The sequence below is a fragment of the Ochotona princeps genome, chromosome 6, assembly GCF_030435755.1.
Source record: "Ochotona princeps isolate mOchPri1 chromosome 6, mOchPri1.hap1, whole genome shotgun sequence".
In the NCBI taxonomy this organism is placed as follows: domain Eukaryota; kingdom Metazoa; phylum Chordata; class Mammalia; order Lagomorpha; family Ochotonidae; genus Ochotona; species Ochotona princeps.
In genome coordinates, this window is record NC_080837.1 from 57,224,321 (window position 1) to 57,236,535 (window position 12,215).

The 12,215-nt window shown below is 46.9% G+C and overlaps 1 protein-coding gene across 1 annotated transcript in view; it reads left to right on the top strand.

Moving 5' to 3' along the window:
- The first annotated feature begins 11,239 nt into the window (after positions 1-11,239).
- Positions 11,240-12,215, top strand: part of BRMS1L (BRMS1 like transcriptional repressor) — a 39,724-nt gene continuing 38,748 nt past the window's right edge. Inside the window, exon 1 of the mRNA XM_058666351.1 lies at positions 11,240-11,699. Coding sequence (XP_058522334.1) covers positions 11,558-11,699 — 142 coding nt within the window. The 5' untranslated portion in view covers positions 11,240-11,557. The remainder of the gene's footprint in view (positions 11,700-12,215) is intronic.

Below are 12,215 nucleotides of genomic sequence, written 5' to 3' on the forward strand. Positions count from 1 at the left end.
AATGTGATGAAACAATCTGGTTTTATTATAATGTGTGGAATGACCTCGCTGAAAAAGGTTGGGGGGAATGTATTCAACTGGAGATGAGCGGAATCTGTAAATCACAGGAAAATATTCATGCACACGGTACTCTAGTTGATAAAGGACTTTTCTCAGCAGTGTGGGTTAATGATTCTGATGCTGTTATACATTTACATGGGAATTGAATGATTAACTCGGTGGCCAGCCTGTGGTGGAGCCACGCTTTTTATTGTTGGCATGGGCAATTACAGAAAAGCAAGAGGAGGAAGGGAGAATGGTCCATCTGATAATGGGTTAGTGTTAGAGATGTCGCATTGGCACGAACTCATATTTCCCCCAAAATAGATGTGGATGGTTGCTCACAGAGGTGTCTGTAGGTTGGTGAGTGCAGATGATTAGTAAACACCCAGGTATTTCCTTAGTTCTGTCAACTGACTGCTCAGAGAGTAATGATAGCCTGCTTAAGTAACAGCAAGCACAATTGGCACTTGGGTTTTGGGCTTAATTTTTTTCTTTTTTTAAAATATTTATTTTTATTCAAAAGGCAGATTTACAGAGAGAGAGAGATCTTCCATCTACTTGGCTCACTTACCAATTAGCTGCAAAGGCCAGAACTGGGCCAGTACGAAGCTGGGAGCCTGGAGCTTCTTCCGGGTTTTCAGCATGGGTGCGGGGACCCAACAATTTGGACTACCTTGCACTGCTCTCCCAGGCACATTAGCAGGAAGTTGGACTGGAAGTGGAGCTCAAACTGGTGTCAGGACTCCAACAGATACCCATGTGGAATGCTGGGACAGCAGATGGATATTTAACCTACTACACCATGGCATTGGTCCCTGGACCTTGGATTTTGAATGTATCATTTTTCCAATAAGAGAAATAGAGGATCTTTGGAACAATAGTTGATTCTGGGATGGGGCTAGGAGACAAGCAAGATGTGCTTAGAGCGTTTGTTGCTTACAGAAGGCAGTGTTAAGTGCACACACACACACATGTCATCAGAATCGTGTGTCAACCAAAAGGGTTCCCAGTGAACTTTGCCAACACAGCGTGAACTGCAAAGAACTGAAGTAGAATTAGATTATAACCCAAACTGAGTATTCATGAGAACAAGCTGGTCAAGGACTAATTGAATACATAAATAAGTAGAGAAAAAAATAAATCTCCTGTGTGAAAATAAAATTTCAAACAACATACAATGATTCCTTATTTTCAAGGAGATGGAGAAAATGCTCTGACTTCTTAGAGGTGTTTTTCCAAGGAATCAGTCAGGTGACCAAGGTTAACATCAGCAGTGATAAGTCATGGGACTCTGTGTACCCTTATTACAATGTCATGAAAAGGGCATTTCACCTCTGTGGTTTTCCTGCCCTCGAGTTATGATCCCAGACCAATACGGAGAAACACGTGTTAGACAAATCACAGCACTTTTCTCATACTCTCTCTCATATAAAATGGCAATAACTTAAAAATAAAAAGGCTAAGGATGTATTTATTTACTTGAAAGGCAGGGTTAGAGAGGAAGAGAAATTGAGTGAGAGTGAGAGAGAGAGCAAGCTTCCATCGGCTGCTTTACGCCTCAAATGGCCATAAACACCAGAGCTGGAATAGCCCAAAGTAAGGAGTCGGGAGCTTCTTGTGGATCTCCTACACTGGTGACAGGGTCCCAGGGACTTGAGCCACCCTCTGCTGCTTTCTCGGAGACATCAGCAGTGAGGTGGATCCGGCGTAGAGCAAAGCCAGATGGAAGGCTGACAGCAGCTCCGGACTATTTTTTGTTTACTTGTTTGTTTAATTTCAAGGTCAGTAAAACCAATAGAAGTCAAAACCCACTAAAGACAAGAGAAGCGTGCAGAGAGATGATGGTTAAACGCAGCATGGCTTTTGAGATGGGATCCCGGAGTAGCAAAAGGCGAATGCAGTGGGTGTGGCACGATGTTACATATTGTTAAAGCTAAACAAATGGACTTTGATAGTACTGCATTTTTGAAAGTTGGTGTGAAATGAGGCTTTCCTGGATTTCTAATAAACTTTGATCCATGAATGCTTTTCCTATTTGTGTATCTGTTACATCATTTAAACTTCAAAATTAACACCTATTGAATAGGTAAAAACTAAGGAAATTCCATAAATTATGCTGTTTAATTAATAACAACATATTGTTGTAGATTCTGCTAATGAAGAACAAATACTTCAAACTATTTATAAACAAGGAAAACTCAGTGTAGGTGGCACACATAGAAATTCTGTTCCAGGGCATTGCAGAGAACCCTTGTGGCTGAAGTCCTCGCTTTACACGTGCCAGGATTCCATATGGGTATTGGTTCTAATCCCGGCAGCTCCACTTTCCATCCAGCTCCCTGCTTGTGGCCTGGGAAAGCAGTCAAGGACGGCCCAAAGCCCTGGGATCCTGCACCAGGGTGGGAGACCCAGAAGAAGCTCCTGGTTCCTGGTTTCAGATTGGCTCAGCTCTGGGCATTGTGGCCACTTGGGGAGTGAACCATTGGACAGAAGATCTTCCTCTCTGCCTTTCCTCCTCACCATATATCTGACTTTGCAACAAAAAATAAAATAAATCTTAAAAAATCTGCCTTTCCAATAAAAAGAAATAAATACTTAATTAAATAAATAAAACAACAGTGATAAACCATTATATTCGCGCTTTTTGGAAAATGTAGTTATGGACATATTTGTCAAAAATAAAAGTATCTGGGCCCGGCACAATAGCTCAATTGGGCAAACCACCTTGCACGTGCAGGATCCTATAAGGGCGCTATTCATGTTCCAGCTGCTCCAATTCCCATCCAGCTCCTTATTTGTGGCCTGGGAAAGCAGTGGAGGATGGCCCAGTGCCTTGGGACCCTGCACAGAAGTGGGAGACCTGGAAGAAACTCCTGGTTCCTGGCTTTAGATTGGCTTGGCTGTAGCCATTGTGCTCATTTGGGAAGTGAACTAGTGGATGAAGGATCTTGGTCTCTCCTTTTCTCCGTAAATCTGCGTTTCCAATAAAAGAAAGTAAATCTTTCCCAAAAAGTATCCAATTTTTTAAAACATAAATATTTAGGGCCCAGTGCCGTGGTCTAGTGGTCAAAGTTCTCGCCTTGAACTTGGATCCCATATGGGTGCCGGTTTGAATCCCGGCTGCTCCACTTCCCATCCAGCTCCCTGCTTGTGGCTTGGGAAAGCAGTTGATAAAGGCCCAAAGCCTTGGGACCCTGCACCTGCGTGGGAGACCTGGAGGAGGTTCCTGGCTCCTGGCTTCGGATTGGCACAGCACTGGGCATTGAGCTCACTTGGGGAGTGAACCAGTGGATGGAAGATCTTCCCCTCTGTCTCTCCTCCTCTCCATATATCTGACTTCGTAATAAAAAATAAATCTTTCTAAAGAAAAAAGCATTTAGTGAGAAGAGTGTTGCTCCAGTGTTTTTGAAAATTTCCTTAGTATCTGGTTTAACAGAAGACAGCCTGATTTTTAGGAATCAGTAGATTCTCTTGGCTTGTAGAAGACCAGTTTAAAATGTTTACATAGATACTGGAAAGGGGGCGTATTTTAGGAGTTTTCTCCGGATAACCTGGACACTGGGCAAAAAGTCAGTGGGCGTGATCCTCTGATACAGGCTGCTGCTGTCTCAAGGCACCGGCTCACCTGCTGTACCATAAAGCCCTAGCCTCGTCTCCTTCATTGACCAACTAATCTGTTGCAAATAGCATAGGGTCTGACATAGACTGGCTCACACATCCATCCTGAAGCACAACATTCTGCTTGGCCCATCTGAACCATGATGGCTCAAGAGAGCACAGGTGGTTCTTGGACAGAGGACACAGGGCTATTATGTCAAAAAGAGGGGATATCCTAGGGAGGCCACGCCAGAGACTGCCCATCCCAGAAACCAGACATTCTCTGAAGACGGACAAAACAGATGTTAAGAAAAGCTTTATAGATCATATTTACCTTTAGTGGGGAGGGGGGAGCAGAGAAGAGGAATTTCCCGTTAAAAAACCGAGATGTTGATTACAGAAAAAAGCATGTGATAATTGGAGTCATAATAACATAAGCATGGTAATGGAAATATGAACATGTTGATTGATTTCTGCTAAGCTGAGTAGAGAATTAATGGGACATGTCCTGAGCTAGCAAGCAGGCTCTTTCCAGCACCTTTAGTCATTTTGTTGTTCACTCAAATCATAGTCTCATTTAATTGTCAATGTTAATTCTTGAAATTCTTTTAGTTGACTTCGATGTTTGCCCTAAACTGTTGATCGGCGCCTCTTCCATTTTCTGCGTTTTCCAAAGCGCCTCTTCCATTTTCTGCATTTTCCAAACTGCGGGCATCCCTGCTGGATGGATCCACAGTGACTAGGTTGTGGCTGGTGCAGCTGATGTCTCAGCTCCTCCTTGTGGTGGAGCTCGGAATTGTTCGCTGGCTTCTGAGAGGATCTGCTGGTCAAAAACAAACACAGGGAAAAAAAATCCAAAAACCAAAAAACCAACCAACAAACACAGGCGTAGAAGTGAGGGAATAGGAACGAGACTGCTTCTAGGTAGGGAGTTTATTCAAATAAACAGGAAACAAAGGAAACGTTTTTTACAAGGTTTACTTATTGAAAGGAGGAGAAGGGAGAAGTGGAGAGAGAGAATGAGAATGAGTGTGTCGTGCACCTGCTGGTTTGTTCTCCAAAAGCTGACAACAGCCAAGGCTGGGCTGGGCTGAAGCCAGGAACCCCGTCTAGATCTCCCCTAGGGCTGGCAGAGACCCCCACACTTGAGCTGCTTCTCAGGGTGTGTTCTGGCGAGAAGCTGGGTTGGAAGTAGAGTAGCTGACCAGGCATCCTAATACAAGCTGTGGACATCTGAAGCAACAATTAACACTCTATGCCTCAATACTCTCCCAGATACTGGAAATTTTATAAATGAAAGTTTTGATATTTCTTTCCTTACCCATTTCTCACTTTGGAGACCACTGACCAGACATCTGCCTAAAAATATATACAATGGTGTTTATTGGAACAACTATTTTTCTGTGTCATTTATTTTCAAAGATTTAACATTCCATTAGCTAAAGATATCAACACATGGAAAGTAGAAATAATAACAAGTACAATCATCATTTAATAGCAAAATAATTGGACGCAATTGACATAACCACTAACAATGGAATGTACAGCTGTGATATCGATTCCTTGACATTTATTTAGTCATGGAAAAGTTAGAAAAGATCAAAGTAACTAGAGCAGAGGTACCTGCATCAACATGACTAAATATCAGAACACCAAAAGGAAAACTTACATTAAATCCTGATTGTGGTATTTGAGACCATTTTCAACACGGAATCTTCAAACACAAGAAATGATGCTATATTTGTGGACCCCTTCCTATACAAAGGAGTATATGTCACGTATGGGAATCAAACGCATCAGTCAGGACAATGGTCACTTTGGAAAGAAAGGAGAGAATGGGGATGGAAACGGTCTAGAGCAAATGTGGTAAAATCCTAAGACTCGGTATTAGAAGTGCCATGTGAATTGTGTAACATTCTGGACACTTTTCTATTGTTTCACTATTGCTGTCACTGATGCTGTGACACAGGAGACTAAGCCACTGCCTGTAGTGTCTGCACACCTGGTCATGTCCCAATTGCTCCACTTCCAATCCATTTCCCTACTAATGTGCCAGGGAAACAAGCCAAGATGGCTCAAATGCTCAGGCCCCTGCACCCATGTGGACGACATGGGAGAAGCGCCTGACTCCTGTCTTTGGACTGGCACAGGTGCAAGTGTTGCAGTCATCTGAGGAGTGAACCAGTGGATTAATGATCTCTCTGTGTCTTTCTCTCTCTGTAACTATGCTCTTTAACTGAATGTATAAATATTTTTCAGAAACCCACAAAATGTTCAGTAAACAGAAAAGAGCATACCTTAGGAGAGATGTGGGAGGCACACTAGAAGGGGGATGCCAAAATTATTTTATGCTTGCTTTTTCCCAGAGCAAACCCAGTGGGACATGGAGTGGTATGGGATCCTGTATTAAAATGACAAAGAATTGGAGCTGGCCCTGTGGCATAGCTTGTAGAGTTGCTGCCTTCAATGCCAGCATCCCATATGGGCACCTGTTCACATCCTGTCTACTCCATTTTTTTGTTCAGCTCGATGCTAATGAGTCTGGGAAAGCCGTGGAAGATGGCCCAAGAGTTGGGGCCCCAGCCAGCCATGTGGGGAACTTGAGTGAAGCTCTTAGCTTCTGGCTCCTACCTGGCCCAATTCCGGTCTTTATGTCCATCTAGGGAGAAAACCAGTAGATTTAAGGCCAATTGCTCTCCATCCTTCCTGTAACTCTGTAATTCTGATTTTCAAATAAACAAATAAACCTTAAATAGCAGCAGCAACAACAACAACAACAAAACCTGGCACGGTAGCCGAATGACTAAAGTCCTTGCCTTGCATGCACCAGAATCCCATACGGGTGCCAGTTTGTACCCCAGCTGCTCCATAGCCCTTCCAGCTCCCTGCTTGTGGCCTGGGAAAGCAGTTGAGGACGGCCCAAAGCCTTGGGACCCTGCACCCACGTGGGAGACCTGGGGGAAGTTCCTGGCACCTGGCTCCTGGCTTTGGATTGGCTCAGCTCTGGCTGTGCACCCAACTTGGGGAGTGAACCAGTGTATGGAAGATCTTTCTCTCTGTAAATATGACTTTGCAATACAAATAAACAAAATCTTAAAAAAAAAAAGTTAAGAATTACAATAGACACTAAGCTCGGAGTTAAAATCTTTGTGCAGTGGATGGCTATGTGTCCCTGGGGGACAGAGATCACAGCCACAGTAGTGGGATCCCCTGGGGGACTCGGGGGAGGAGGCAAGGAAGGATGGCCTACAAGGAACAAAGCAAACAAGGAGCAGCCTTACTACGTGACCTGACTCCTGAGCACAAAAGAATCAGGGTGCTAAGAGAAAAGCATATTTCCTTCAGAATATGAAGGAAACTGAAGGGTCAGGCCCGGCATGGTGGCCTAGTAGCTAAAGTCCTCGCCTTGAATGCACTGGGATCCCATATGGGCACCAGTTCTAATCCTGGCAGCTCCACTTCCCATCCAGCTCCCTACCTGTGATCTGGGAATGCAGTCGAGTACGGCCCAGATCCTTGGGACCCTGCACCCACGTAGAAGACCTGGAAGAGGCTCCAGGCTCCTGGCTTCGTACTGACTCAGCTCTGGCCACTGAGCTCACTTGGGGAGTGAAACATCAGATGGAAGATCTTCCTTTTTGCCTCTCCTCCTCTCTGTATATCTGACTTTGCAATAAAAAATAAATCTAAAAAAAAAAAAAGAAATGGAAGGGTCAGAAACAGAGACAATACACATTTTGCTGATGACAAATGAATTCTAGTGCACTCTCCATTAAATTGCAAACGTGAATGGATCTGGAAAACAGGGAGACTTAGATCCCAGCTAGGTAAAATGTAAAACGCGACATATGGGACAGGTGCTTGGCCGTGTAGCTAAGGTGTCTGCATCCCACGCTGGAGTATGTAGCATCCGTACCCTGAACAGGTGTGACTGTCGTCTCCTGCTGCTGTGGCCCGGGGGGGGGGGGGGTGGGCAGCGGGGATGCTCAAGCCCTGGATCTCTGTCCCCCAGGTGGAAGATGTGGACTGAGCTCCAGGCTCCCAGCTTTGGCCTGACACTAACACAGGCCGTATCAAGCATCAGGGGTGGGAACCAGCAGATGGAAATTCTTTCTGCCTCAAAAAAAAAAAAATCTTTTTTTAATTCCCCATAAATGGAAGGCATCTTATTATACCTTTAATGGTCTTGACTGAGGAAACCTCATCATTTTCTGCATATTTTTCTTTTCTCCATCAAAGTACATGCCTGCAATGATGAACATGTGACTGTTTATGCATAGCTATGCTATAGTAATAATATAGGGGAATTTGGTGGGGGGGAGGGGACTTGGGGTGGGGGCAAGGGAAATCCCAAGGCCTATGGCACTCTGTCATAGAATGATGAGAATAATTTAAAAAGAAGTTAAAATAAAATAAAATTTTAAAAGGGTTTTTTCCTAGCTTTATTAACTTCTCCCCAATGGGTCTCTTTACTTTCCCTACACATTTAAAGAAAGATTTATTGATTAATTTGAAAGGCAGAATAACAGAGAGTAGGAAAAAAAAATCTATGTATAGAGAAAATCTATGTATTGGAGGTTTGGTTGGAGTGTCCGGGTGGGAGTTCTGCTTTTGCTTCGGATTCCCCGCGAACGCAGAACCTGGGTTCAAGCCACTAGGTCCCTGGCATCCTTCACTGCGACCTGGATTGGCACCCTGGCTCCTGGACTTTCCGAGCGAAATGTCTCTCCCCGCCTCCCCATGTCTCTCTCTCTCTCCCTGGAGTGACCTAGTGAATAGGAGCTCCTTCTCACTCAGCTAAAATAAGCAAACATTCCAAAGTTAATGGGCAGTGGAATTAAATCTTTATTGTTATTTTTTTAAAGCACATAATTGTGCTTACAGAAAGAACAACCAGCCATCGAAGCCATTGTTACTTTTAGAACGCACTCGGCAAGCCATGGAACACATCAAAGATGACCAGAGGCCAGGAATTTTACCCGCAGCTGTTTTTGTTTAATCTGCAGTCTAAGTAACAAAAACCAAAATGAAACAAACTGTTCACTTGAGATAATGTTTTAAAACCATGCTATTTCCCACATGTTGCTTGAAAATAGGAAGGTATAAGATCCTGTGAGCGGCCAAGATTTAAGATCTTGAGTACAGAAAAAGGCAGCTAAAAGGCAGCTGCCCCCGGAGTCCACTGACTCAAGCTTTCTATCTCGGCTTGCTTGAGCCCTGTTTCCCTTTGAATTTACACACAGGCCCTCATCATCCAATAGGTGAGGGGCTTTACTAAGCCACCTTCCAAACCTGGGATATGAACAAGAACAACGCTGTAAAAACAAAAAACCACGCACAACAGTATCTTAAAGGAACCCACTAATGAATGGTGGTGATGACGGGTGTTGCAAAGAAAGTTGACTTTAAACAACAAAAGGAATGGAGGGAGAGGGAGGCAGAAGAGATAAAATGGATATAAGTGGGAAGCAGCTTGGGTGCTGAACAACTGAATATAAGGAATCCTACACAGAGTCCCTCATTTGGTTTGCTCTGTCACTAAATTGCGAGTTGAGGTGCGATAGCCTAGGGGCTAAAGTCCTCGTCTTGAACATATTGGAATCCCATTTGGGCACCAGTTCTAATCCCAGCGACCCCACTTCCCTTCCAGCTCCCTGCTTGTGGCCTGGGAAGGCAGTCGAGGATGACCCAAAGCCTTGGAACCCTGCACCCGCGTGGGAGACCTGGAAGAATCTCCTGGCTCCTGGTTTCAGATTGGCTCAGCTCCAGCCATTGCGGAAGCTTGGGGGGTGAACCGTCAGACGGAAGATCTTCCTCTCTGTCTCTCCTTTTCTCTGTATATCTGCCTTTCTGATAAAAATAAGTAAAATAAAAAAATGTGAGTTGAATGCTGCTCTGTTGGGACACCCTTCCTGTCTTCCTTCTGACGTCTCTATACCTTGCTTTGGTGGCCGGCATTTGGACTAGTGCCTGAGCGGCTGTGCTGCATGCCTGCCTGCTGCCTTGCAGGCCCTGGGTTCTTGTCCCAGCTGCTTCCCAACCCAGCTTTCTGCCGGTGTGTACCTTGGGAGGCAGCGGGGATCCTGCTCGGCTGAGTTCTTGGTTCCTGATTTAGCCTAGCCCTGCCTCGGTTATCACACTGTCACACGCATTTGCAGAGTGATCCAGCTAATGGGAAATTCCTCTCTACCCAACCCTTTCCTTCTCAAATAAAATAAATACAACTAAAAAAAAAATGGTGCATGAAATATCTTTCCATAGGAAATTGCCACTTTAGCAAGAAGCCCCCCTTTTGTTTAAGATTTATTTATTTATTTATTTAAATATTTATTTATTTTTATTACAAAGTCAGAGAGGAGAGACAGAGAGGAAGATCTTCCGTCCGATGATTCACTCCCCAAGTGAGCACAACGGCCAGTACTGCGGCAATCCAAGGCTGGGAACCTGGAACCTCTTCCGGGTCTCCCACGTGGATGTAGGGTCCCAAAGTTTTGGGTCATCCTTGACTGCTTTCCCAGGCCACAAGCAGGGAGCTGGATGGGAAGTGGAGCTGCTGGGATTAGAACTGGTGCCCATACAGGATCCTGGCACGTTCAGGGCGAGGACTTTAGCTGCTAGGCCACACCGCCGGGCCCGATTTATTTATTTTTATTGCAAAGTCAGATGTATATATAGAGAGGAGGAGAGACAGAGAGAAATAGCTTCCGTCCGATGATTCATTCCCCAACCGCCAGTGCTGCACTGATCCGAAGCCAGGAGCCAGGAGCTCTTCTTGAGTCTCCTACATAGGTGCAGGGTCCCAAGGTTTTGGGCTGTCCTCAACTGCTTTCCCAGGCCACAGGCAGGGAGCTGGATGGGAAGTGGAGCAGCCGGGATTAGCAGTCGGTGCCCATATGGCATCCTGGCATGTTCAAGGCGAGGACTTTAACTGCTAGGCCAACGCTGGGCCCAAGAAGCCCTTTCTTTATGATTGATAAAATATAGTTTTAAGTTTTGCCTGTAAATGAAATTTCCTTCTCTGTAAATGGAAGATGCTATTGGCACCTGCCTTAGCGCTACTGAACTGGGAACTAAATTCCATGTAAGCCGTAGAGCGAGTTTACTAAGGACGTCTAGTGCAGAAAAAGCACAATCAGTTAATTTGAGTTATGACTGGATACTCAGTCTTCCTTGCGTTTATACTCTATGCTTGGGATAAATAATATCACATTAGGTCACAAATATACTTTTCATTGGAGAGCGATATCAAAATTTGTGGCATTTTCCAACACATTTGGTAATAAATAAATAAATTTGGAAAAAGACCAAATTGCAAATGCCAAGGTACAACTTGTCACTTTTTGATGGCAAACGTTTCAAGAACAAGGCAAAGACTTTTCCAGGCAAAAAACCTTTTCACGTCTGAAGGTTACATGCTAGCCGGCCAGGGTGGTCAGACAAACACTTGGCGGGAAAAGCACCCATGTAGCTCAAATCCGCACTGTTTCGGGTTAGTTTGATCAATCGCGGCCCAAGGTGCCAGCGTCCGTGCCTTGTGGGATTTGAAGTCCAGAAAGCAGGAAGGATCCGGACTATCGGGGCTGGGAAGCTGGTAGCTTCCCCACCTCGCAGGTCTGAGCCTCCGGGACTACAACCCCCGACAAGCACTGGGAGGCCGCGCCGTCATTAGCGGTAGCCAACCGCGCCCCAGCGGGGCAAGCCCCGCCCCCTTGCTGAAGCCGGCCTCCGCCAATGGGAGGGCTCCCAGCGCGGAGCCTGCGGGTTAGGCTGTGAGGCCCGGGCCGGGGGCGGGGAGGAGCCGAGGGGGTTCGGAGCTAGCTCGGCCGCCGGGTGGCTCCGGGCGTTCGGCGCTCCCTTCATCGAGGCGGCGGTGGCCGGGGTGGGCGCCGGGAGTGGGAAGCGACGGCGCGGCTTGAAAATGCCGGTGCATTCCCGGGGGGATAAGAAGGAGACGAACCATCACGATGAGATGGAGGTGGACTACGCCGAGAACGAAGGGAGTAGCTCCGAGGACGAGGACACCGAGAGCTCGTCAGTCTCGGAGGATGGCGACAGCTCAGGTGCGCGACCCGGGAGACTCCGGGAGCCCGAGTCCGCCGGCCCGGCGCGCCGCAGGCCGCGGAGCTCCGCAAGCCGGGCAGCCGCGTCGTGCTGGGCGAGCGGGGCGGGGACGCGAGAAAGAGGGCGGAGACTGGCCGCGAGCCCCGGGCTGCCGCCCCGAGCGCCCGGCCGCCTGGCGCTGCCTGCCCGGCGCGGGTCCCGGCGGGCTCCGACGCTCGGGCCCGGTGCCTCGGCCGGGGGGAGCCGCCCCGACACCTCCCGCCGGTGCCCCGCGGCTGCAGCCCGTCTGGGAGACCCTCTCCTCCCTCTCGCCTTTGCAAGTCCCGCTGCTCTGCGTGGGAGGGTCGCGGCGGCCCAGGACGCCGCTCAGTCTTTCTTGGCCGCGTAGAACGAGTCGGCCTGTCCGTCAGCCCTTCTTAGCAAAGTGTCCTTTCGGGGGACTGACTTGGGGGCGGGGCTGTCCCGTTTGCAGAATCCCTTTGGATTTCCCTGGAAAGGGACGGCGTCAGGATGAT